The 26,037-nt window shown below is 44.0% G+C and overlaps 2 protein-coding genes across 4 annotated transcripts in view; one reads left to right on the forward strand and one right to left on the reverse strand.

Annotated features, from left to right (window-relative positions):
• On the reverse strand, window positions 1-24,528 carry CASP8AP2 (caspase 8 associated protein 2). 3 transcript variants are annotated; one of them, XM_064169382.1, is made up of 10 exons: window positions 24,192-24,528; window positions 22,522-22,597; window positions 21,000-21,080; window positions 19,106-19,206; window positions 17,249-17,323; window positions 15,796-15,911; window positions 12,292-14,765; window positions 6,455-9,416; window positions 5,242-5,341; window positions 1-3,041 (listed from the first exon to the last, which is right to left on the reverse strand). In XM_064169382.1, exons 2-10 carry the CDS (start codon window positions 22,568-22,570, stop codon window positions 2,985-2,987), a joined length of 6,015 nt encoding a protein of 2,004 aa, XP_064025452.1. In that variant the 5' UTR covers window positions 22,571-22,597; window positions 24,192-24,528; the 3' UTR covers window positions 1-2,984. The 3 variants fall into 3 exon arrangements, with proteins under 3 accessions (XP_064025452.1, XP_064025450.1, XP_064025453.1); XM_064169380.1 differs by lacking the exon at window positions 24,192-24,528 and adding an exon at window positions 23,728-23,802; XM_064169383.1 differs by lacking the exons at window positions 21,000-21,080; window positions 24,192-24,528 and adding an exon at window positions 23,728-23,802.
• The window catches only part of MDN1 (midasin AAA ATPase 1), a 128,034-nt gene continuing 125,904 nt past the window's right edge, over window positions 23,908-26,037 (forward strand). Inside the window, exon 1 of the mRNA XM_064169384.1 lies at window positions 23,908-25,122. Coding sequence (XP_064025454.1) covers window positions 25,024-25,122 — 99 coding nt within the window. The 5' untranslated portion in view covers window positions 23,908-25,023. The remainder of the gene's footprint in view (window positions 25,123-26,037) is intronic.

Here is a 26,037-nt window from a genome sequence, read left to right on the forward strand (position 1 = left end):
TGATTGCTTCTATGTTTATTGGCCAGAATATCAACAGAGCTACTCATTTGTACAAACAGAAGGCAATTCTGATGCTGCTTGACAGCATTTGGAGTCATCAAGCCATCAGCCAACAGCTGTAGAAAAGGTTTTCATTTACCTGAGCTTTCACAACTAAAGATTGTAGATTTACATACAGTACATTTTGCATCTAGGTATCAAAACTCTTGTTGGAGAAATAAATTACAGACAAAGGTACAAAAGCAACTCCAAACCAACTTTTGTTCAACAAGAACATGTATGTGTGTGTGAACTTTACAGTTTTAATTTGCATTACTGTTGCAGTAAGCAAACTATTTAGTTTATACAAAATAAACCTGGAGTTTCGTACAGTTAAAAAAATCATCTTTGGCTAAACAAAGCTCCCTCTATTTTTATACAATATATTTTTATATAGATATGTATATACACACATCAGGTATTTTACATGACCACATAGGAACCTGTACACATACTTACAACAGACCATTAAAAAAAAAACAAACCCAAAAGTTTCATTATTTACAAAAGTGGATTCAAAGTTAGAACCAAAACAGTCAAACCCCTGTTGCTCCCCCCCTGCCCCAGGTAAGAAAGTAAACAAACAGTCAAGGAATAAACAACTTTGTAACAAAATTCTGCCTGCTTTTTTGAGACAGAGGAAGGAGTTCAGTAGAGAGAAACTACTTCCCTCAGTGCCTTCGCTACTGTGCACATTTTGATCTCTAAAGATATGGTTAAAAGAATACTCTTAGTAGAGTCTGATTTGCCCCCAGACACGAATGCTACTCTGCAAACTGGCTACTGTGAGAACAGCTTCAGTTAGACCTAAACCTCCAACGAGCAAACAATTGTCACAAACGTTTCTAAAGAACAAGCACGGGTAGGGTACGCCAATCCCCCAGTGCAGCCCCTAGGTGCTGCTGCTGTAGCATGAACATGGCACTCCATCATCAAAAGCAAACCTTCTGGAGCAAGCACATTAACATGGAAGAGTGCCAGAGCTGACATCATCACCCACTCAAGTCATTTCTTGTAACTGTTTCCAGAGCACTGCCTAAAGTGAGGATGATGCACTGCTTGGCAGCGTCACAATCCACTCCATTGGTCATGTTTACAGTGCTTCTGTGGTGTCAGTGGCAAGGCACTAACAAATTATCTTATGGTTTATTGGAGTGAGAAGTCTGTCCCATTAGCTGGAGAGGGAGCAAAAACCCATTATGCTGAAATGGAAGAACCGGGCACTGCCTTATGAAGAAACAAAAGAAAACCCAACCCCTTAATTTGATCCATGTTGAAAGGCAATGTACTTAGGTGGGGCTCTTAAAGCCTAACTAAACACAGTAGATATTCTGACTGAATAAAGGCTACAGCCATTCTGATCCTTAGTGCAGAACAAAGCCTGAACTATCAGTGAATGCCCAATACAAATACCTGTGTGACTTCCAGGAATGTTCCTTAGGGGAAAAAAAAAAGCTTTTAAGAATCATGGGTTAAAGGCTATGAGATGTGAGTGTGTGTGTATATATATATATATACATACACACACTTCTAGTATGTACTGGTAGAACTGGAAGCAGTTACAAGAGTTCTTTAAAAATGAATTTCTAATGTACTAAACAATTGGTAAAGATAGACACAACTGCTGTCAAAACATGCCAAGCTGACAAGCTTTGCAAATGGCTTTTTCTTTTGTTACAGACAGCTTTTCTTCTGCTTAATAAGCATAAAACCATATTTCATTAAAACTGCAAAGGACTGGTTCAAAATCAATGCAAAAAAAAAAAAAAAGTCAATTGTATTTTTTAATTATTTAAAACCAAAATGTTCAAGATGAGGATCTAAATTAAGGACCTTTCCCAGGTGTAATGTGAAGCAGAAAACCAGAGAAAACTGTTCTGCAAAGAAGCAGAAAACTTTTTTGCCTTTTTCCAAAGTAAAAAAAAGTAATTGGAAAATGAAACAAAATGCAATGTACATTTTTCATGGGGAAAACCCTCTCACTTATTTAAAAGATTCTCAGTATTGAATTTTGAAGGTCACCAGAACTGCAAAATGTTGTTACATTGCAAGCCAGGTCTTTGTAAAGGAATGCTCCTTAGTGTAGGTCTCGGTTTAAAAGAAACTGAGAATCTCTTCACTGCATCAATGACTGGCTTTGCTGTCACAAAGGTTGGGACTCCTAGGACTTCAAAACCAGAAAGCTAAGGGCCTAGGCTAGACAACTGGCTGAGATTTTCTCCTTCCACTGTCAATGATGACAGATGGGCACCCTCAAACAGAACTTAATGCATCCCCATTGAACACTGAAGTCGTTAAGAAATGGCTTAGGTGTTGAAAACAAAGAAATGGCTTAAGGTTGACAATTAATCCCATATTCATGGCCCAGATCCACTCCCTGAAGCCCATTATGAGCAACTGACAAAGCAGCAAGAACCACCTTGCCATCAGAATCCAATTATGAGGTAAGCAGCTTTTAATATCATTGCTATCATTGCCTTATTTTAAGGGAAGGTTTACCTTCTATGAATGTGCTTCAAGCTAGCTAAGACAATGCACCTCTCATTTTCCAGGGTTATCTACCAACTGGATTCCAAAGCACTCTTTACTTTTCATTGTTAAGCAAGAGTCACCATTTTCACTTGACTCCACACCCTTGTCTTTGCTCACAGAAGACATTCAGCCTACAGGAGATGTCGCCCCCGGAAACGCTGCTGCTCCATTTGTACATGTTCATTCTCCCCTAGCCAGTTTGTTTGCAAAGTTCCCTCTCTGTTATTCTCATGAACCACTTCAGAGGAAATGTGGACAGTGAGTAAATAATGAATAGTGCATCAGATTGGCCAAACCGAATACTTTCACTTGGATATCTCCCACTAATCCCAGCATATGAATGCAGTGGCTGCAGTCCATCATTACTGGTAACATCTAAACCCTGTAACCATGAAAGCAACTTGGTAGTAAGTTTACTTGCACTTGGATTTCTTGAACAGCTTCATTAACTGCTTGAATCTTTCCGAGACCTAATGGAGGACAAAAAAATAAAGACATATCATTAAGGTTCCAAGACAAACCTACCAAGACAAAGTGATCTGAGAGCATTAAAAGAAAGCCAAAACACTTTTTTTTGTTGTTTTATTTGTTTCCAATAAATTTTAGTGGGATATTTTAGAAGCTCCCTTAACAGATTAATTGGATGCATGTCCTGGTTTGCTGGGACAGGATCCCAGACCAGCCACGGGCTGCAGGCCTTCAGCAGCTCTGAGTCAGCCAGGACAGCTGACTGGACCTGGCTCACAGATGTACCCCTGACCTCAGGCATCACACTCAGTATAAAGAGGGAAGTTTGCTAAGAAGAAAGGAGAATCCTGGCACAGCTTCCTGCTTGAACTCCCCTTCTCACCCTGCTCCTCTTCCTGCTCTTGAGAACTGCTGCATTTTTTCCAGGCTGAGTATAACTTTATATACATTGTACCATTTTGGCTATTTTATTAAATCCATTTTCATTTCAAGCTGTGAATCTCCTTTTCCTGATCCCCTGACTCTGCTGAGGCATCACCAGGTAAGAGAATCACTGCTGTAGTTTAGCCCCAGGTAAGGGCTAAACATAGACAATGCAGGAAGTCTTACTTTTCTAAGTCATACTTTTGACATCTGAAACAGCCTCCAGTTTAATTGCAGCATGCTACAGCCGACTACTGATTTAAAGACAGGTTTCCTTACAACAAGGAGAGAAAAAATGAAGGCTTCAAAGTCAGTTAGACTTGAATTTTACAGAGTGTAACTGTAAGTACGACTCAAATACAAGGCCAAAAGCTTATTGTGTACTCCAAACCCCCCAGAGTTTACTGAGTATTTTCTATCCTCCTCCACAACCATTGCTTCAGGTGTTTATGGCTCATTGTGCAGCAATCTGCCAAATAGGGATTTTACAGAACTAGTCTGTAGATGAGAATGAAACATCCTCTGGCTGAGCATAGCTACAGCTCACACAGCGATCTCATTCAATTCTCAGGTAGTCTTTCTTATTGCTATATGCCTATTGATATAGAATATCCACCAGCCACAGCATAATCAGCTGGTAAGAGTTGCATAAAGGCAGAGCCAACACTCTTTTCACAGAACCACAGAATGTCCTGGACTGGAAGTGACCTCAAAAGCTCATCCAGTCCAACCTCCTGTCACAGCAGCATCACCTAGAGCAGATCACAGAGGAACACATCCAGACAGCTCTTCAATATTTCCAGAGAAGGAAGACTCCACGACCTTCCTGGGCAGCCTGTTCCACTGTTCTGTCACCCTCACAGGGAAAAGGTTTTTCCTCCAATTTCCATGGAACTTCCTATGCCTCAGCTTCCACCCATTGCCCCTTGTGCTGCCACTGGGCATCACCCAGCAGGGCCTCTTAGCACTCACCCTTTACATATTTATAACCATCGATGAGGTCACACCTCAGGCTCCTCTTCTTCAAGCTAAAGAGCCCCATCTCCTTCAGTCTCTCATTGTAAGAGAGACCTTCCCTTCCCTTAATCATCTTTGTGGCTCACTGACAGCTTCTAAACCCCACAAAGGGTCTGTAATCAAACAACACAGCATTCTAAAAGCCAAATCCTGAGCATGCAGGATTGCCCAACTTTGTCAGATGGGCATTTCTCCCTCTTCAGATTTGCAGGGTAGAGATTAAGATAACAATTCAAGACAAGTGAAAATGTTGCATGCAAATGTCTGAAAACATTCTGCAGCAGTTTGGCATCTGTGTTTTGAAGCTGTCTTAATTTAAGCAAAAAAGGAAACATTTCCTTGAAAAATGTCCCTTCTGCAACATCCTGGTATTTTTGTTTTACATCTTTAATTTCAGTCCTTTTCCAGTTCACTAAATATGTGCAAAGGCTTTGAGCCTCCCTGAATTAACCTTCTTTATCTAACTGTTGATTCAACAACAGAAACAATCCTGCTGTCCCTGGCTTATGACCAGACACAGCAGTTTTAAAGCACCAATCAATCAAACAGGTACCTAAGAACCCCTGGGCAATATCCCTATATTTTTTAGAAGTGATATGGAGACACCAAGATTATTTTGCCAGGAATCCCTCCCCAACAAAAGGCACAAGGGGGAAAAAAAACTATTCCAAACCAGCAGATGATCTCCAAAGGTTTCCCTTCAGCTCCAATCGTAAATGTGGTGATGTAATTGTTAACAGATTTAGGGATGATAGCTCCTACCTGGTTTGGACTTTTGTTCAGTCTAGTGGCCAAGGACACAAATGTTTTGCTTGAAGGTCCTTTTCTCTGACATTCCAGTAAAATTTCTCGGTCATCATTTCTGTAGCAAAAGTGATTTTTACAACCTGTGAGCATTTCTGTATGTGTACATGCACACAAACAAACACAGCACAGGCAGAGCTACAATTCCAAACTACAGAGCATGAGCTCAAACAGCAGCAGGCAACTGATGGAAGAGCACAGAGTCATGGAATTGTCAGGGTTGGAAGGGACTTCAAAGATCATCCAGTTCCAAGCCAGGAGCACCTCACACTAGATCAGGTTTCTCACAGCCACATCCCGCCTGGCCTTCCAGGGAGGGGGCTTCCACCACCACCTGGGGTAGTTTCTTCCAGTGTCTCACCACTCTTATGGTGAAGAACTTCTTCCTAACATCTAATCTAAATCTCCCCTTCTCTAGCTTGGAGCCATTCCCCCTACTCCTAGACTTTTTAGCATGTCAGGTATTGACAGGAGTAGGGGAATAGAACAAAGCTAGAAATGGGTAGATTCAGACTGGATCCTAGGAAGAAGTTCTTCAGCAGGAGGGTGGTGAGACCCTGGAATGGGTTGCCCAGGGAGGTGGTGGAAGCCACATCCTTGGAGGTGTGTAAGGCCAGGCTGGATGAGGCTGTAGACAGCCTAATCTAGTGTGAGGTGTCCCTGCCCATGGCAGGGCAGTTGGAACTGGCTGATCCCTGTGCTCCCTTCCAACCCTGACTGATTCTGTGATTCTATGACTCTAGCACTACCCAACAGGCTAAAAGGTCTCTCACCAGTTATGCTGAATGGAAGGTGCCTTCTCAAGGCAAACCTGATTTAACCTACTTAAGAAATGACTAAAAAGTTTTCTCTTCCAAAGGCTTATATGGATTATATTAATTATGATAAATTTGATTCTATGAAGCCTGTTCATTTCTTGTTTTCCCTTAGACAGCTGTTATGGAAAAAAAGACAAAAGACACTCTGGCACCTTTCAACACTACTCTTAAGAGAAGACATCAATCTCACAAAGCCATCCTGCACAGACAGGACATCACTCTACTATTTACAGAAGGATATAGAGCTGCTGAATAACTCTGGCCATCAACTAAATAGCTTTTTCTTCACACTTCTCATGCTATCACATAATCAAGAAACCTGAAACAATCAAACAGACCAAGTCAGAAATTACCTCGTCCAGGAAACTACTACTTCTCCCTTCTTTTTAATGATGTTTTTGGCATACAAACTAGGCGATGAAGCAGTTGAAGGCAAAGGAGAAGAGTCTTTGAAAGAAGGAGAGTTCTGCTGCAACTCATTCTTCTTCTGTTTGGGTGTTGAATGTACCTCTTCAGACTTCCCATCACTGGCATCACTCCCTTCACCTGCTGAGTCGGTTTCTTTTCGTCGCCTTTTTGAGATGGAATTCTCTTCAACACTCTCCTTCCTCCTCCTTTTGTTCGTTTTATCATCAGTACTTATCTGGCATCTTGTATCAGTATTTGAAGTGGATTTCCTCTCAAGATTACATTCACTTGCTACAGTCTCATTGGAAAGCTCTTCTGTTAAGTCTATAAATGCATCAGAGCACTCTTCCAGTTCTCCCTTTTTATCGCTGACTTCTGAGTTTCCTGTAGAAGTTTCCTGAGCCCTGCTGTCTGCCGTGGACTCTGCTGCACTACGTGAAGTTTCACCAACGATATCATCTGTTGTTAAGTCTATGTATGACTCCACACTGCAGCCAGCAGGGAAAGAAGAGTGAGATCTAATACCCACTTCACTCATGTTTTCAGATACTTCCAGTCCGTGTGCTTGAGATTGCTCAGAGCCCTCATCTGAGCTTTTAGTGTCATGGCTCTCTGTGTTTGAAGACTTTCTAGAAGGTCCAAGCAACTCAGTAGTTCCTTTCTTTCCAATGCTATCATGAGACTCCTTCAGAGGCTGAGGTAAGGCAGGATTTTGTTCTTGTCCAGTGCTGACATGAGGCAACCAATTAGTCTTATCCAGATTGGCTTTGACGTTGCCTTGCACAGCGGCTGCTATGGCACTCTGACTTGTCCTTTCTTTTCCCCCACTCCTCACTTCTGCTCTTTCACTCTTGGCCGAGGATGCCCACCCCTCCTTCGCCGAGGCCACGTGCTCAGACGCTGGTGAGGTCGCTGGCACTGCACGCCTGATCTTGACAATGAAGTGATCGTTGGATTTCTCCATGATTACTGCCTGCATCGGCAGGCTGGGGCGGCACTGGAAACCCGCAGCAACAGGCCGGCTTGTCCATGACGAAGAGCAGCTGGACTTGCTGCTCGAGTTATCAGACTCCAGAGCCAAATGAATGTCTTGCTCAGTGGCATCCTCCCCTTCAAGAAGTGCATCTTCGCTGTAATGTGCGCTGAGAACACCCTCAGGAGTTGAGCTAGGATTACTCTCAGGTTTTAGGAAGCTGAGGTGAGCATCTGATTTCAAGGGGGAAGGAATAGTTAAGGAAACAGCCAAATCTTCAAGTAAGATAGAAGAAACAAATGATTTATTCTTTTGTAAGCTGCAGTCGTCTTCTTTACATGAAGCTGCACTTGTAGGAAGGTCAAACATACAGCTTTCATCCAATACATCTGGATCAACAGGTAGCTGAAGCCTAGATCCTAAGGAAGGAGCTCTTAGAGGTGAAACAATAGGCCAGTTAATATCTTCTACTGCTCGAGATTCCACACATGCTTCCTTTGGAGCAATCTCCTGCACCAGCCCAGCAGTGTTACCTCTGAATTTATGACTGTCTAAAAACTGTTTTTCTGGAGTCCTGAATTCCCACTCATTCCGGTCGACACTGCCACCGTTTTTGTCTAAGAGATCAGAACCTTGCAGTAAGCTTTTGAAAATTTCACCCATCTGAGCATCACTTACGAGATTAAATGTAAGGCTGGAGGCTTGTTGTTCTGTGAGAAGCTCGTAGCTGAGGTCAGACTTGTTAGCATCCCTGGAGAGCTGGAATCTGTCCTTTTCATATTGCACCCCTTTCAGCGGGGTGAGAGTGCCCTGCAAGTTACTCTCTTTAGAGAGGTGCACTTTGGTTTGGGAATTCCTCGTGTTGTCGATGGAGTTAAGACATTTGGTAAAGGCAGCTTTTGGTGCTTCTGGTTTATTTTTCTCCTGGTGAGGCTTAGGCTGCTGAGAATCCACAATTTGCTTTGAAAGGATGTACTCTTCAGGCTTCTGGGGTCTGGCTTTCAGTGACTTTCTTCTAGATCTCTGGGCATCGTTTTTATGACTGACCTTGTGTTTTTGCTTTCCTGCTCTGTCAAGCTGCCCTTCCTCGCTCTCACTCCTCACGTTTCCCACATCACACAGCTTTATTATCATCCTCCTTATCTTCTCAAATATGTAATCAAGCTGTTCCTCTACAAACTTCCATAGCTGTTTTTTCATATCTGATACTTGCTGTTCAAAAAGACGGTCAACTAGGGCGTGCTTTTTGATTTGCTTAAGTTTGGACTCTATAATACCACAGATATTCAATTTTAAGGTCTCACCTAACGTGGACATCTTGGAAAAGTTCAGGTGTTTTATTAATGATGTAAGATTTACGATGCCAGATTCTATAATTCTGTGAAAATGCTGAACTGGGAAGTGTACCTTGAACTTCATGTAATTCTTCCTCATTTGTTTTCGGACGGCTCTCAGCATCTGCATGACTTCTTGCACATTCGAGGGTTCAACAACAACATGAACTATTTTTTCAAGACAAGCAATGCTCACTGTTTTGTTTTTCTTCAGCTCCTTCGAAGGTCTGAAACTCTGATTTTTATGCCTCTCTCCATTCTTCTTTGTACTTTCCTTCACAGAAACGTATTTCCCATTCTCCTTGCTGCAATGCACAGTTCCGCTCTTTTGATCCCGTGGATTGCTGCTCAAGCTTCCTGCCTTAGGAGAAACTTTTGGGTTTGATGGTTTTGTACTCTCAGAGCCTTTTTCTGGTTTAGCTTTCTCTTCATCACTACTTACTATTTCTCCTTCCTCTATTTCATCTGAAGATATACTCAGCTGGGACTCCATCTCCGCGTGTTCATCAGACATGCTAACTGGCTTTTGGTTCTCTTTGTTTACCTCCTTTGACAAATTCTTTGAAGGACAGATGACAACTGGACTTTCAGGAATTGCATCTAGGAAAAGAAAACAGTTTGCTGATCACCAGAAAGAACACAATGACAAACAGACATTTTCAGATAAACCAGCAAGAGTCACAGAATATCATGGAATCAACCAGATTGGAAGAGACCTCCAAGATCTTCCAGTCCAACCTATCCCCCACCCCTATCCAGTCAACTAGACCATGGCACTAAGTGCCTCATCCAGTCTTCTCTTGAAGACCTCCAGGGATGGTGCCTCCACCACGTTCCTGGGCAGTCCATTCCAATGGACACTTCTCTAAAGTGTCCATGCAGAATGGTTTATTTGAAACCACCACTGACAACTCAGGTCCTGTCCCGGGTTAGGGTGGATCCCTCCCCTGGTAAACTGATTACAACATGGATTTTATTGGAAAAGTCAGGGAGAAGGAAATTGTATTTCTTGTAGTTTAACAACATAAGGAGAAATAAACTACTAGAGAAATATAACAACCTTAAGGAAGATGGGGAAGGGGTCAAGCAGCAGCAAAGCACTAGCACTCAAAACAGCAGCGGGGGAAGACAGCAGTGGGAGCAGGTGAAGTGGCAGAAACAGCAAGGGGAAGGTGCAAGCTGTGCTTCCAGATATAAAGCTCTAGATAAAAAGCTCTTGATGCTCCAATGAAATGATATTAACTTATCCACTGTTGCCATTCTGTGGCCTATCCCTAAAATGTTTACCTCTCCACTCAGAGGTTCTGCTCTTAAGTTTCTCTGTTCTGAATATTCTTATGTCTGAGCTAGAAATCTAGCTCAAATGGCCACAGGATCTTTGAGCTTTACCAAGTTTGGGAGGTTTGTTTCAACAGCTGCTAGTTTAAAGGGCTTTTCCTGAGCTTTGGAGATCAAGTAAGAACTCAACATTTCACCCCAAAAAAAAAACCCAACCCTGATTTATCTCACAAATGCATCCACTAAACACAGAAAAATCTAACAGTTTCCATCAGCTTTGAACCATTTCCTTCAAAGAGTTTGCAGATCCCTGCACAACCTAGATTTTAACCTGAACATCATTATGGATTAAACTTTAGGTAGCACTGGAACAGGCTGCCCAGAGAGACTGTGGAGTCTCTTTCTCTGCAGACTTTCCAAACCCACCTGGATGCATTCCTGTGTGGACTACCCTGGGTGATCGTGCCTTGGCAGGGGGGTTGGACTGGATGATCTCTGGAGCTCCCTTCCAACTTCTAAAGTTCTGTGATTCTGTATAGTATCACAGAATCATAGGAAGATTCATATTGGAAAAGCTCCTCAGAATCACCAAGTCCAACCCATAATCCTACTCTACAAGGTGCACCATTGTAGACCCAAGTATCACATCCAAACGTCCTTTAAACACATCTGGAGTTGGTCACTCCACCACCTCCCTGAGCAGTCCACTCCAGTGGACTGCCTGACTACTTTTTCCCTGAAATACTTTTCCTAATGTCCAGTCTAAACCTATCCAGTGGCAGCTTGAGGCCATTCCCTCTTGTTCTACCACTAATTCCCTGTGAGAAGAGACCAGCACCAACCTCTCCACAACCTCCTTGCAGGTAGTTCTAAAGCGCAATGTGGCTTTTCTTAACAGTTGTACAACGAAAACCAAACCACTAACAAATAACTCATTCATGTTTGCATCCAACTACCTTTCCCTGGGGCTGCTAAAAAGGTTCTTTTGAGTTTCTTCAATAAACTGACTTACTGAAAAACAACAACAACAACAAAGAAGACTAGTAGGCACTGCAGACAGGATGAAGTTACTCTATCAGTTTGTGAGGCAGTGCTGGTAGTCAGCACTGTAAATAAGCACAACAGCAGCACAAAAAGCTTTTGCCTAAGAAATTTCGTAGAAGGCCTCCAGTTCAAGTTCCTGAATAACAGGAATGAGATATGCCAGGGGAAGGCTAAAACTCTACCAATTAGCATGCCTTGCTCTGCCTGACAAATAAATGTACTGCATGCTTTGTGTTTTCAAGATAGCATTAGACATGCATTTAATAGTCATTTAAAATTCAAACCAAATGGCATTTTGCTATGAAAAATGAGCTATTACAACTAGCTCCACAGCAGCATGTTACAAAAGATGAAAAGATAAGCTCATTTCCACTCTACTACAATTCCCCTGAAGTGCATATGTACTGATTAATGAGATTTGCAGTTAATTTTAGGCAATAATAAACCACTCTTCTGTTCAATTGCACACAGGATGCTTAAAGACCTCTACCAAACACTTCATCTTGAAAAGATCGTATCTAAATTGATCTCAATAAAAGAGGAACACTTTAAAGCAATATTTGGAAGTGTTTGCTTGATACAGATTTTACAGGAGCAAAACCACATCCCCTCACTGCCTCCATGTCAGTTTTACAAGGATTGTTACCTTTTCAAACTAATGGCTTCAATGCTTTGAGAAAGCAAAGCACGAGATGAAAATGGTCAAAATGTATATTAATGTATGTATCCTTGACCTGCAGAGCAGCAGAAAGGTGAGCACTGAATTCTGAGCCAGGAGAAGCCACAGCTAGTCAACTGAAGTGACACAGAACATTTGACATGCATGACATTAGTAAGAAAATAAAGACATCATCTAGGCTTCTAACTTCAGAGCTAAAAATCACACCACCACAGAATGTAAGGGTTTGGAAGGGACCTCAAAAGCTCATCCAGTCCAACCTCCCTGCCAGATCACCTAGAGCAGATCACACAGGAATGCATCCAGACAGCTCTTGAATACCTCCAGAGAGGGAGACTCAACAACCCCCTTGGGCAGCCTCTCCCAGTGTTCTGTCACCCTCACAGGGAAAACATTGTCCTCCTGTAACTTCTGCTTTCCATTAATGGACCTTCTAAGTTTTCATGCAGAAAAGAAATTAGAATGTACAAATACCTTTGCTGTAACTCTTCACCAGACCTTTGCAGGGACTTTCCATCTTAAGTGCTTTAGCCAGAGGGCGCATGGGACTGTTCAGAGGGCTGATTGCCTTCGGAATATACCTCAAGTGATTGAGATCAATGCTCAGTATTGAGCTGTCATCATCAACAGGAACTGGGTTCGTTTCTCTCTCTTTAGTTCTAGGATACATCTCACCACTAAGAGAAGATGCTGCTGCACTGATTTCAGTTAGGTCTGGCTTCAGGTCACAAGCATTCTGGTCAAGTAATGGTTCCTTCCTGTCAGTTAATATAGTTCTGTCAAGTGACTGAGATGTATTCATATCCTCAGTGGGACATTCCAAGTTTTCTGCAGCCAGGTGATCAATGTCCTTCACTGCTTCCAATGGAGAGTCTGGTTTTGCTCCACTGATACCATCTGCAACATCATGGGACTCCAGGTCACCAAAACCTTTGGTTTCTGAGTCATCCAAGACAAGGTTTTGAGAGTCATGTTTGTCTTCTGAGCTTTCTATGTCAGTAGCTAGCCATATCTTATGTTCCTCTTTCTTCTCTGCAGCTGGCTCTGGAAGGGCAGATTCACATTCTAACACTTCTGCTTCTGGTACTTCATCACACTGCGTCACACCCACTTTCAGAGGCAAATCTTCACACTCTACCATGCTCCCTGCCACTTCCTGGGGCAAATATTCAGAGTGATTCAGATCTGTCACTGCTGCTGCAGCTTCTGATTCAACCAGATCACAAGTATCTGCTGCTTCTGACAATATTTGTGCCTCCATCTCGTCAGGAACTAGCACCTCTGCTGCCCCTGGCAAGGCCTGGGGCAGTACCTGACCCACTTCTCCTTTTGGTAAGGTTTCTGAGCTCAGTTCATCAGTTGCCACTGCTGGTGATGCTCCAGACCGTGCTGGATCTGCTGTTGCTACTCTCGAGGCTTCATTTTCAGAATCAGCACAAACAGGCACTGCTGGTTCCATGTTGCTTTGAGCTGCACTGTCCAGAACTCGCCGAGTTGAATTCATTTGTTCTTTGGGACCACAGTTAACAGGGTGGTCTGAATCCAAGAGCTCTGCCTGCAGTGTGAGCTCTGTATTTCCCTCATCAGTGGCCTTTGGTGAAAGTGCTTTAAGCCCACCTGTTGGAGAGAGACATGGTTTCTTAGCAGGAGAGAGAGTTAAATTTAGCTTCTCCATAAAGCTGAGTTTTAAATCTTTCCTTTTTGTCCCAGTGCGATCATCTTTACTTTTGTGAGCTTTATGGTCTCTCAAGCTGTCTGCTACTCTGGATGTGTCTACTAACTTGTAGGACTTGTTCCTCTCACTTTTTGTAGCATCTGTACCTTTCTTGGATTCTTTCACAGATGGGTGAGAAATCTCTCTCGAAACTTTTCTTCCATTTCTAAAATGTCTATTTTCATCCTGATCCTCTCTCTCTCTTTTCCTTTTCTCTTCAGTTCTGTGCCTTTCTGATTTGGAATGTGCTGTTTCCCATTCGTATCTGTTACTGGTTTCCTTCAAGCGTGCATGTTTATGCTCTCTGCTGTTGGCACTAGAAGGTGAAGTCCTTCCCTCCCGGGAAGTGTGATCGTTTGTGCCCCTGTCTCTCTTGCAGTCAGTATCTTTGCCTTTTCTAGACTCTTCCAAGCGACATTTACGTGATTCATGAAGGCTCTTGGAATGTTCATTCTTTGAGAGTGGACTACTCCCTCTACCACACCTCCTTGGCTGCTCTTGTGGCTTTTCATTTGGTTTATTTTTCTGGCTAGCATTTTTTTCATCTCTATCATGTGTTTTAATGTCTTTCTTTAATACATTTTGTGACCTCTCATCAGCATACGACTCCCCTCTTGCTTGGTATCTGTCTTTACCAGCAGTTTGTTTCTCCCAGGAAGAAGCATTCCTTTCTACTCTTCTTTCTGCACTTGGACTGCATTTCAGCTTTACACTCTGACTTTTTTGTTGCAACTCATTTTTACTAGCCTTCTCTGAAAGTGTTTTCAGCTTTTGCTGAGGATCTGGATTCCCCTCTTCTCCATCACCACTGCTCCCCATGCTCTGATGTACTTCTCTTTTGTATTTGTTGACATTTTCCTTACTGTACTGTTCATTGCTTTTAATTTCTTTTCTTTCCTTTCTGTTATCTTTGTTGGAACTGTGATCATGGGTTGGCAGACACGTGTGAGTACCACCATTGCAGAGCTCTTCAGAAGGGTGTTTCAGCAAATATGGAGCATTCCTTTTTTCCATGATAGCCTTCCCATCATCTGTATTATGAGGTGAGTAACTGTGATGTGTATCCTTTGAACATTCATTTTTAACTCTATGCTCCACCTTCACACTGTCACCTAAATCAGAAGGCCTGAATTTGGAATCTTTTGTTTTACACATCTCAGAGCATCTTCCATTATTTGATCCTGGAAGGTAAGTTCTGGCGAAATTACTTCGGTGATTGGGAAGTTCTGATAGCCTGTTTATAAAAGAAAAGAAACCAAGGTCACATTACTTTTAAATTTATTTAAACATAACTGAAGCTGAATTGCAACAAATCCTTCTACTTCTAGATTTTTATTTTCATGCTTTCTTTCAGCTTCAAGTTGTAAAAACAAAAAGGAGGCATAAAAATAAAGTTTGATAACATCCATATTTTCCCCATTAAATTTATCTAGCCCCTTAGTTTATTTTTTCATTTGCTGTCTGAAAAGTTCTATGGAGCTGAGTAATTAGTTCTGGAGCTTTCAATATTATGTGCTTTGAAATACACAAGATGGGTAGGAAACCCACCAAACCCAGGTGATTCAACAAAACAAACAAAAAAGAAATTGAGGCAAGTGGTCACCCTTTGGATTCCTCCCCACTTTCACAGAACAAGTTGGAATGGACCTCAAGGATCATTTAGTTCCAAACCCCCTGCCATGGGCAGGGGCACTCTCCATGAGATCAGGTTGCTCAGAGCCACATTCACCTTGGCCTTAAAAACATCCAGGAATGAGGCTTCCAAGACCTCCCTAGGCAACCTGTTCCAGTGTCTCCCCACCTTCAAGGTACAGAACTTCTTCCTAACATCGAGTCTGAATCTCCTCTCCTCTCTAGCTTGGATCCATTCCCCCTAGTCCTATCACTACCTGACATCCTTAAAGGTCCCTCAGCAGCTTTCTTGTAGGCCCCCTTCAGATACTGAAAGGCTACAATAAGGTCTTCTTGGAGCCTTCTCTTATCCAAACTGAACAACCCCAACTCTCTCAACCTGTCCTTACAGGAAAGGAGCTCCTATGAGCTCTGATCATCCTCATAGCCTCTCTCAGCTTCAGTTTTCTTCATCTAGAAACCTGAGACCTCATCAAGCCTCTGACAGTAGCAGTTCTAAACCAAAAAGATATTTATTAAGTAACACTTTTTTCTTCATTACTTAGTTCTACTTAAAATACATAGAAATGTTTCTCAGAAGTACATAAATATGATCAGCCAGCAGATATGTTTTCCATTCTGTCTAGCTGTACCTTTGATGGAGATGACTGATTTCTTCATCCTTACGGTTAATTTCCACTCTTGCTGTTTTGATAAGTGCTGAAATGTTCTTTTTGAGGGCCTGGTTTTCATTCTGTAGAATGACATTCTGTTTTAAATAGGTACAGAGAGAAAAGGAGAATTAGCTTGGGTATCCAAACATGTAATGAAAACCAGCACCAGATAACCATTAGAAAAAGTCCCATCACATGCAAACTGGCAGTAGAGTATACAGAAACCATTTTGGAGAAGTCAGAATTAAGTCAGAATGATTGAAATTCAAAAGAGTTTTCATGGGGTTGTCATTTCTTGGGGGTTTTGTTGATGTTTCTTTGGGTTTGGTTTTTGTTTTGCTACTTTTGTGTGAGGTGGGTTTGGTTTGGCTTTGTTGTTTGTTTGGTTTTTGTTAATATAGCTCACATTTATACTCCTGTTTGTGATCTTGGTAATTACTTAAGAAGTTTGAAGGATGTAATTTATTTACACTGAAATATGCCATAAATCAGGTAGTCATAGAACTAAAAAAAATAACAATCCACTTCTCTGCTTCATTGCTTTACTCAATTTATTATTGTTTTGGCCACTTTTTCAAATGAAACTTGTAGCTTTTAAGCACTTTCAGAGGAAGATATCTTTCAAGGTATCAAAACCAACTTTGGGTGCCCTATCATTCCAGTATTTCTACATGTAGTCTTCTAGAGCCCTATCTGCTAATCTGCCAAGAGATAATTCTCCTCAGTAAAGCCTGCTCAGAAAGAATCATAGAATCAACCAGGTAGCAAGAGACCTCCAAGATCATCCAGTCCAACCTATCCCCCAGCCCTATCCAGTCAACTAGACCATGGCACTGAGTGCCTCATCCAGTCTTTTCTACTGCAGAAAACAATACCGAGGTGTCACAGGGCAGAAACATTGCTTAATGATGCTAAGTGTGGAACCTTTGAGACTAGATCTGTGATACACAGAGGAGCACACTGGAGAATTGCCCAGGATAATGTAGCTATATGATAAAATGAGTATACAGAATGGCACAGCATGGGCATACTAACCCAAGCTGAAGAGCAGGTCAGCCTTATCAGAATGATACTGTGCTGAAAGGTTGCCCAGAGAGGTGGTGGAAGCCTCATTCCTGGATGTTTTTAAGGCCAGGCTGATGTGGCTGTGAGCAACCTGATCTAGTGTCAGGTGTCCCTTCCTATGGCAGGGGGGTTGGAACTGGATGATCTGTGAGGTCCCTTCCAACCCTGACAATTCTGTGATTCTGTCAAATGAGTTGACCCACTGTCAGTAGGCTATCCCAGCAGAACAAGCTACTGGCACCTGCACAGATGCTTTACAAACCACCCACAGGATGGATCAATTCTGGAAACTATATAAAGTTGATTCCCAAAGCAATATTCAGTTTGCTTCACACAAATCGCAACATTGCCCTTTGAACTACAGTACCTGTGCCTGTATCTCCTTAAATTTCTTCATCAATTCTTTAATTTGCTGCTGACATTTTCCATATTCTGCCTGCAACTGTCAAAGAGAGAAGAATTCACAGCACAGAAGTGTTACTCAGCTGGATTTATAGTTAGTTAACACAACAACGCAGGTTACAAAACTCTGTGTTGCCTTTTTCCCCCAAAAGTAACATATTTAACCAAAAAAAGCTTCAATATGTTCCCACAGGTCTCTAAAACATCACAAATACTCAAATAATGGTAAATTCATGTGGGCTTGCTCAACAGTAATAGGCTAGACAGTAACAGGAAGCCACAGTATTATGAAATTAAAGACACTATTACCAAGGAGGAGGCATTCTCAGACCCTACTTATCTGGTTTTTATTAGATGAAATCTGACAAAGGAAAACACATCAAAAAGTTACTACAAACAAACCTGGACTGCCAAAATAGACTGCAAAGGACATGCTCCTGTTAAAATCACAAAATTACATAAAACACATCTGGCAGGAGTCCTTTTTTAAAGGTAGATGGCAACAAAATTTTCACAGAAGAATGGAGAACTTCTCTGTTGTAATGCTTAAAGAGTCAACTGCTTTCAAAGTGATTTTTTTCATCACTTAGTAGACTCCTGGAAGTTTTGCTCCTGTTTCTTCTATAGTAAATGCTATCTGTGCATGTCTGCTCTTTTTCCTCCAAAGCTCAAGTGAATTAAGATGTGTCTTATGGACCAGAACAGAGGATGCTACATGAGTAAGTGTTCTGTTGATTCATTAGACATAGTTTTTTATTATATGATTGTATTCAGACTCAAGGGTAAAATTTCACTACACATAAGATAAATCCATGATCTATTTGCTATAACCTAGTGGCCAGCAGGTAGAGGGAGGTGATCCTCCTCCTCTACGCCACACCAGTGAGACTCCACCTGGACCATTGCATCCAGTTCTGGAGCCCCTATTACGAGAGGGATAGGGATGTGCTTAAACTGTCCAGAGAAAGGCCACAAGGATGACCAGAAAGCTGGAGCTGCTTTGCTATGAGGAGACAGAGAGTTGGGGATGTTCAGTCTGGGGAGGAGAAGGCCCAGAGGTGATCTTATTGTGGCCTTTCAGTATCTTAAGGGGGCCAGTAAGAAAGCTGGGGAGGGACTTCTTTAGGATGTCAGGTAATGATAGGACTGGGAGAAATGAGCACAGCTAGAAATGGGTAGATTCAGACTGGATGTTAGGAAGAGGTTCTTCACCATGAGGGTGGTGACATACTGGAATGGGTTACCGAGGGAGGTGGTGGAAGCCTCATCCCTGGAAGTCTTTAAGGCCAGGCTGGATGAGACTCTAGACAGCTTGATCTAGCGTGAGGTGTCCCTGCCCAAGGCAGGAGGGTTGGGACAAGATGATCCTTGTGGTCCCTTCCAACCCTGACTGATTCTATGGTTCTATTTAACTAGAATACAACACAGCTGATACATGAAACACAAGTAAAGGACACTACATGTGAACAGACTGGGTCACAGAGTGAGGAATTTGCTTATTCTGATGAATTTGTGGATGTAATTTCATGGTACACTCTTGGTTTTACTTATTTTAAACCAGTTTCCCTATATTCTGATAATCACAGAATCAACCAGGTTGGAAGAGGCCTCCAAGATCATCCAGTCCAACCTAGCACCCAGCCCTATCCAACCAACTAGACCATGACACTAAGTGCCTCATCCAGTCTTTTTCTGAACACCTCCAGGGCTGGCCACTCCACCACCTCCCTGGGCAACCTGACATATTTTGCACTTTACACATGAAAATTTGGAATAAAAAGCTTCAAAGCACCAGAATTACTCACATGATATTAATACACACCTCATTGTAGGATGCTTCCTTTGCAGTCCCTTCTTCGATCAATATCTCATCAAATAAATTTAAGCTGTTTCCAGCTGGTGTAGAATTTGGAGCAGAATTGTCTGTAGAAAGAAAATCAATTAGGTAAAGATGTTTCTGGCCAGGTTGCATTCTGTCATTGAAGAAAGCCTATGACCTTATCTGGAGAAATTCCTGTTTTGAATTCCAATATTCACATTAGTTTTATTTGGAGTACCTGATCCAATTTACATTCACATAAAAGGTAATGATGAGAATTGAAGTCCAACTGAAAACACCATGTTAGAACAATAAAAAATTATACAGGGTACCTAAGAACAAAGATGGGTGCATTTTATGATTGTCTAGTAAGCTGCTTAAGTCAAAGGAGAGCTAACTCACAGTAAACTGATCTAATTTACAAAGCAAGAAGGGCAATGCTTTAGCAGTGATCTGAAGATCCACAATTCCAGAGCCAACAGACAGCAGAAAACCAGCATGAATTGTGTTCATCCCTCAACTCAGGCAGCTTTTGGCCAGACTTGACCCTGGAAACATTTGCATTTGAACACAAAAATTACTGAGAAAAGGAATAATCAGACAGCAATGACCTACATGTTCACAAACAGATCAGTTGATTGGAGTGAAATAGAGTTACTGTAGAGTTGGTGTGGGGTTGAATACTGTGATTATTTTGTTGAATAAATATTCTTTGCTGCCTTAAAATCCCTCCAAAAATGTAACTCCCTAGCTGTCATTCCAAAGAAATGAAAGAAGACCAAACCAAACACTTGAACACCCCAATTACTGAGTGCTTTTTCTTCAAATCAGCCTGTGTGCTCTATTCACCAAACAGGCATTACTGACAGGACCTGATTTACTGCACCTTTGAAACACAGATTTATTTGCAGGCTTAATTTCAGTTCAAAACTGAATCTCAATTGTTTGCACAATAATTATAATGCAAGCAGTGCTGTTAACACAATGCAAGACAACATGCAAATAACATCTTAACCTGTATGGAGAAAAAAAAACCTCACCAATCCTCTTTTCAAATGAAAGATCCCTCAGAACTAGACTATATGAAATGTTTGCATTGCACTGTATTCCCCCTTGCATATTTTATGTAGACTAAACAACACATCTCAGCACCTCAAACAGAGGTGCCACAAGTATAAAATGGAAAGAGAAAATGATGCATAGATGTTTTCTGGCTGTAGGACATTGCATAGTCCTTCCATAAGAAACTCAATGGCCTTACAGAAATGAGGTCAGCACAGAAACACTTGCTTTAAATATTAGAAAGAGCATTTAATTCAAAGGTGCACTAAGACACCTGAAAAAAGAGCACACTTCTTGGGTCCTTTTCTTACTTTCAAAGAAGGTAAAAGATGAAATTAATTTACACTAGCATGTGAAATTGTTCAGAAAGTAACAAAAGGTTAAAAGGATGTACTGAATGGACTGTATCACACAGTTCTGGAGTTCTCACGGGGACTTTAATGATCAGTGAGTGGTGGTACTGGTCCTGAGACTCTTTAAAAATCATGAAACAAATGTGTTTTTCCCAAGGTGTAAAATGTCTCATATCAAGGTGAAGATAGAATATCTAACTTTTCTCTGCCTTCCTTTGTATGCCTAAGGCTTTTTAAATAGTCACCATCACATGAAAACTGTCTTAGAATCATTCTAACAGATTTAAGAATCCTCTGCTTTGCTTATACTGAGTGTAACATACATGTCTTGGATCAAAACAAGTAGCTACTGAAGCACATAAACACATATTTACACCAGCGAAGGGTAAACTTAAACCTAACTGTTGTTTTACTTGCAACCACCCTAAGAAGCACAGACTCTACAAAGCTTGAAGCCAAGCAGCACGATACAATTAACCTACCAGGAACTGTCAAACCATTGTCCAAGCCATCATAAATATCCACTGAGCTCTCATCACCTTCCTTGAAGGGGGAAGCTTCAGCTAAAGAAAAAAGACCAAAGACAGAAGTAAACCTTTAGTGAACTCCAACCTCTAACTTTTCTAGAAAGGAGGCACAGATGCCATCCTAGAACAGCAGACTAGTAAAAGCAGTACACAGACTAGATGTCATATTAGAATGGCAGAGACTAGTAACAGCAGCAGCACAGACTAGATGCCATCCTAGCATGGCAGAGACTAGTAACAGCAGCAGCACAGACTAGATGCCATCCTAGCATGGCAGAGACTAGTAACAGCAGCAGCACAGACTAGATGCCATCCTAGAACTGCACAGACTAGTAACAGCAGCAGCACAGACTGGATGCCATCCTAGAACTGCACAGACTAGTAACAGCAGCAGCACAGACTGAAAAAATACAGAGGAATCCTATCCAACAAGTTTCTGCTACCCTGGAGAAAAGACATTCAGTCACTAAGGACCAACGACAGTCTTGCAAGATCAGTTCCTAAATACTACAGGAGCTGTGTAGGAAGCAAATTATATGGCTTAAAGCACAAATAAAGTCTAAAATTATAAACTAAGTCAACTTTATCTGAATTTGAAATTGATTTCTAGAAGACACTGAATATGTTACAAGAATTAGTATGACAAAACCACTACTGTTAAAAGTAACATTTTTAGTTAAACAAAGTATTGTAACAATCTGCATGATAATTCAGAGGATTTGTTTCAGTACTGCCATCTATTCACACACTAACTGGTGCTGTAAAAGCATTTTAATTCAAATCTCCTCAGTCTCCCTTCATGCCTTTTTTCAATGCTCCTTATCACTCTCATCCCTTCTATGTGTATCTCTCCAGTTCTCCAACAAGTATTACTACTATTAAAGGTCAATATTCACAGTTCTTCTGAGGCTGGGAATCTCACAAATAGACATCACATCAACTAATTGGAAATAGTGTTACAGTACCTCAGTTAGATATATTGTACCAGATGACTGCATTTGCTCTTAAAAATACCAAGCAAGGCAATGATATTCCTGTTAAAATACATACTTTGAGATACAGCAAAGTTTAAATTATAGAATGATGGAAGGGTTTAGGTGGTAAGAGACCTAGTTCCAACCCCCTGCCATAGGCAGGGATACCTCCCACTAGAACAGGTTGCTCAAGGTCTCATCCAACCTGGCTTTGAGCACCTCCAGCGAGGGAGCATCCACAACCTCTCTGGGCAACCTGTGCCAGTGTCTCACCACCCTCACTGTAAAGAGCTTCTTCGTATATTATACACTGTAGAACAGAAGGGACAGACTAGTCCCAGAGATCCCCTCAAAACTGCAGAGTTACAGCTTAAAATGCAAACTTCAAAGGAATACATCTTATAATGATGCTGTGCCACAGCCACTTTATTGCAGGTGAAGTACATCAGTATTTGTCCTACCTTAATTCACTGCAAAACACTAAGTAATGCAACACATCTTACCGCTGTATCGGATATTAAACAGTCCCAGTCCATCCTCATCTGCTGCCATGATACAAACTCCCTATGGCTTCCCCATCTAGGAGCAAAACATCAGAGAAAAGACAACAGATTGACAACTTCACAACAACATTGTGTAACAGCAGCATCTTGAAACACGTCAACTACACCTCAGCTACCTGTAGCCCTTGCTCTTCAATGCAAGTCAACACCAAAATGAGAAAATCTAAGGTCAAGATAACAAATGTGAACACTCTACTACAAAAAGTTAAACATTACCTGTACTGTAAGTAAGTATGCTGAAGAAGATCTTCAGCTGTATCTTTTATTCATACTATTAAATAAAGATCCCACGAAGACATTTTGATATTGAAACAAGCACTACACTGTCTGAATAGATTACTTGGATGAGTGTCTTAAGCAGTTAAAATCACCTGATTTGACAATTCGAGTTTCTTTTCTGCTGTTTCAAAGCCAGGTTTCCCTGCTTGACACCACCAGCCACAACCAATAAGGAGCAGAGGTAGGTAAGAAGTATTTTGCCTACCAATACCTACTGTCATGCTCGGCCATAGGATGTACAACAGCTATCACAGAATGACTTTACCAGCACACACACTTGCGGCACTGATACGTAAGCATCTCTGAAGCGAAAGCAGTAGCCTGCATCACCAAAGCATCCGCTGTATGCGAAAGAGAAGCGCCGATAAAGGCTCGGGTGTGGGTGCAAGCAGAGGCACTGAGCAGCAGCCTGCCAGTTCAGAGGCAGCGGCCCTCATCCATTCCCCAGGCCTCACCCGCTCTGAACGGGGGGAAGGGGCTCCCGCCCCAATTCCTGTCACGGCGGAAGCGCCTGGGATCTCCTGGGGGTCAGGGCCGATCGCGGCCCGAGAGCAGCACAACGGCTCCCGCCACACGGGTGGCATCCCGCGCCGCGCAACTACCGGCGGACCGGGGCGAGCAGGCTGCGCTCAGGAGGAAGGGCCAGCACGGCGCCGCAGATCCCGCGGTAGGCAAAACCAGGCCGGGCTGAACCGAGCGGCGGGACCTGCGCACGGGTGGCAGAGGAGGGAAGAGGCAGTCGCGTGGAACGGAGGGGCGACATAACGCCGAGCCCAAACGGGCCAGTGGTGGAGAGAAGGGACAGGACGCAAGGGAAGAGGAAGGCCCTGCTGGGCCGGCCACGGCAGCCCCACAGCCCTCACTCACCGGTCAGCCGCCGCCCCCGGCCCGCGACACCCCGCAGGTTGCCGCCGCCGCCGCCAGTGATCCCGCAGGCCGGGCGCCGCGGGGGCAGGGCTCCCGACCGCGGCAGCCAATCACCGCAGACGCACAGCGCGCCCCGGCCGCGCCGTCAACGGGCCCCGCCCCCGACCCGAAACAGTTGGCGCCAAAACAAGGAGCGCGAGGCGGTGGCGCCCCGCCCCCTCTCTCTAGCTCCGCCCCCCCGGGTCCGCGCGCCCCTCGGCCAGGAGCGCGGGAAGCTGTGGTGCCCTCGGGGCTCCGGGCGGAACCGGGAGGGCTCCAGTTCTGTGGGCGGAGCGGCTGCGGGCCGGAGCTGCCCCCGCTGGGTTCTTCTGGTCGCCAGGCCCCCCTGTAAAGGCTTTGGCGGATGGAAAGGGGAGAGGAGCGGCCCCAGCAGGCTGGGATATGTGTTAACGACGCAGACTCACCTGGTGTGAGTTGATCGCGGAAGGCCGTACCCTGCTACTGTGGTAGAGTGGACGTGAGGCAACTCTGACAGCTCTCTCGAGAAGCCCGAAGTTTAAGCCCGGTCCCTGCTGTCAGCAAGCCCGCCGTCAAACCCCTCTGGAAACATGCTTAGTGCCTTAGATCTCCGATGGGGTTTTGTGAGCTGGCTGTGGCTGGCGAGGAGAGCTGGTCAGAGTGACGTGGAAAGGGTAACGTAATGCCGGCCTTCTTCCTCCCGAGCTTGAACCACCTCTGCGTTACTCACCGCCCGTCCTCAGCCGGGACTCCGGCTGGCACCATGACCTAGATTTCAAAGACTTTGGGGCAAGGACTGTGATGGCCCTTGACCAGGCTTGCACGTCCTGCAGCCACAGTAACAGTTGACTCCTCGGGAAGCAAAGAACAGGGCGAGACAAGGTCACCAAGCCGATCGCTGCACAGGCGAGCTTCCAGCTCTGTGAGAGGGCAGGAGAAACTCGCTGCACTGCCGAGCGAATCCTTACAATCCGGAGAGCTCCGCCAAGCTTCTAAAGGACTACGCCTCCCGGCATGCAGCAAAAGCCCTCTGCCGCGGCAGCCGGGTGGAGCGCTGCATGCCGGCAGCTGTAGTTTCGCGGAGGTGCCGTCATGTGGGCGACAGGGCGCGGCTGGCTTCACTTCGCCTGCGACGTCGCGGGCTGGTGACGGTGCCGGTGAAGCGGAAGCTGCGCGTCCGTCTGTCTGTCCGGCGCCCCACGTGCTGCCGGCGGGCGGGTGCGCGCGGACTCCTCTGGCCCCCCGGTGCCGTCCGCCCTCCGGTGGCTGCAGAGGAGGATGGCTGACCTGCGGATCCGCCTGGCGGAGCCGCTGCAGCTGCTGGCGCGCAGGAACGAGAAGAGCAGCGCGGAGCTGAGCAGGTTCCTGGCAAAGCAGGTGAGCGGACGGTACAGGACTCGGCGGTAGCCCCCGGGCGCCCTCCCTTCCTCTGGGCGAGTCTCACAGGGGCCGCTGAGGAGGGAAGAGGACGTACCTCACGGCCCTGCGCCCCCGCGCCGCCATCTCCTCCCGGCAGCTTTGTCTGACGCCCGCGCCTCCTGCTCACCCCTCCCATCCCTCCGTCCGCAGGCTGCCGGCGGGTCCGCTCTGAGGAGCACCTCCCCGCTCTTTCTGTGTGCGCTTGTTGCCGTTCTTCCCCCCGTCCCGTCCCTTCCAGAGTTGTGCGAGAGCAGCTCTGTGAGGTAGATAGTCTCCTGTGCGCTGCTACCCCGCTTATTGCTCTTCCTCGCAGTTAAAATCGTCGGTGTTCTCCGTGCCCTTACGGTGACTCTGGAAGCACGACAGCGGCATGTTGTTAGCAGGCGTTGTGGCAGGATCTAGTCTCTTAGTCCCGTAGTTGCAGCATGTTGAGGGAACTGGATTTGCTCAGCCTGCACAAGGGGATGCTGAGGGCGGACCGTACTGCTCTCTACAATTACCTGAATGAAAGTTTGTAGTGAGATGGATGTCGGTCTCGTCTCCCTGCTAATACAACCCACGCAGGGGAGATTTAGATCGGATATTAGAAGAAACTTATTAACCGAAAGGGATATCACACTCTGGAATAGGTTTCCCAGGGAGGTGGTTGGATCCCCATCCCTGAAGCTGTTTGAAAGACGCAGACGTGATGCTGAGGGTGCTGGGGGTTAGCGCCAGCCTTAATAGGATTAGATAACGGTTCGATTTGATGATTTTAAAGGTCTTTTCTAAACAAAAGGCTTCTATGATTCTATGTTAGCTATGTCTTTAATTGCTGCAGGAATTGCATGTAGGGCAAAAAGGACTCGATTTTCTAGTGTTTGCTGCTCTTTT

This window comes from Pogoniulus pusillus, chromosome 31 (genome assembly GCF_015220805.1).
Source record: "Pogoniulus pusillus isolate bPogPus1 chromosome 31, bPogPus1.pri, whole genome shotgun sequence".
NCBI lineage: Eukaryota > Metazoa > Chordata > Aves > Piciformes > Lybiidae > Pogoniulus > Pogoniulus pusillus.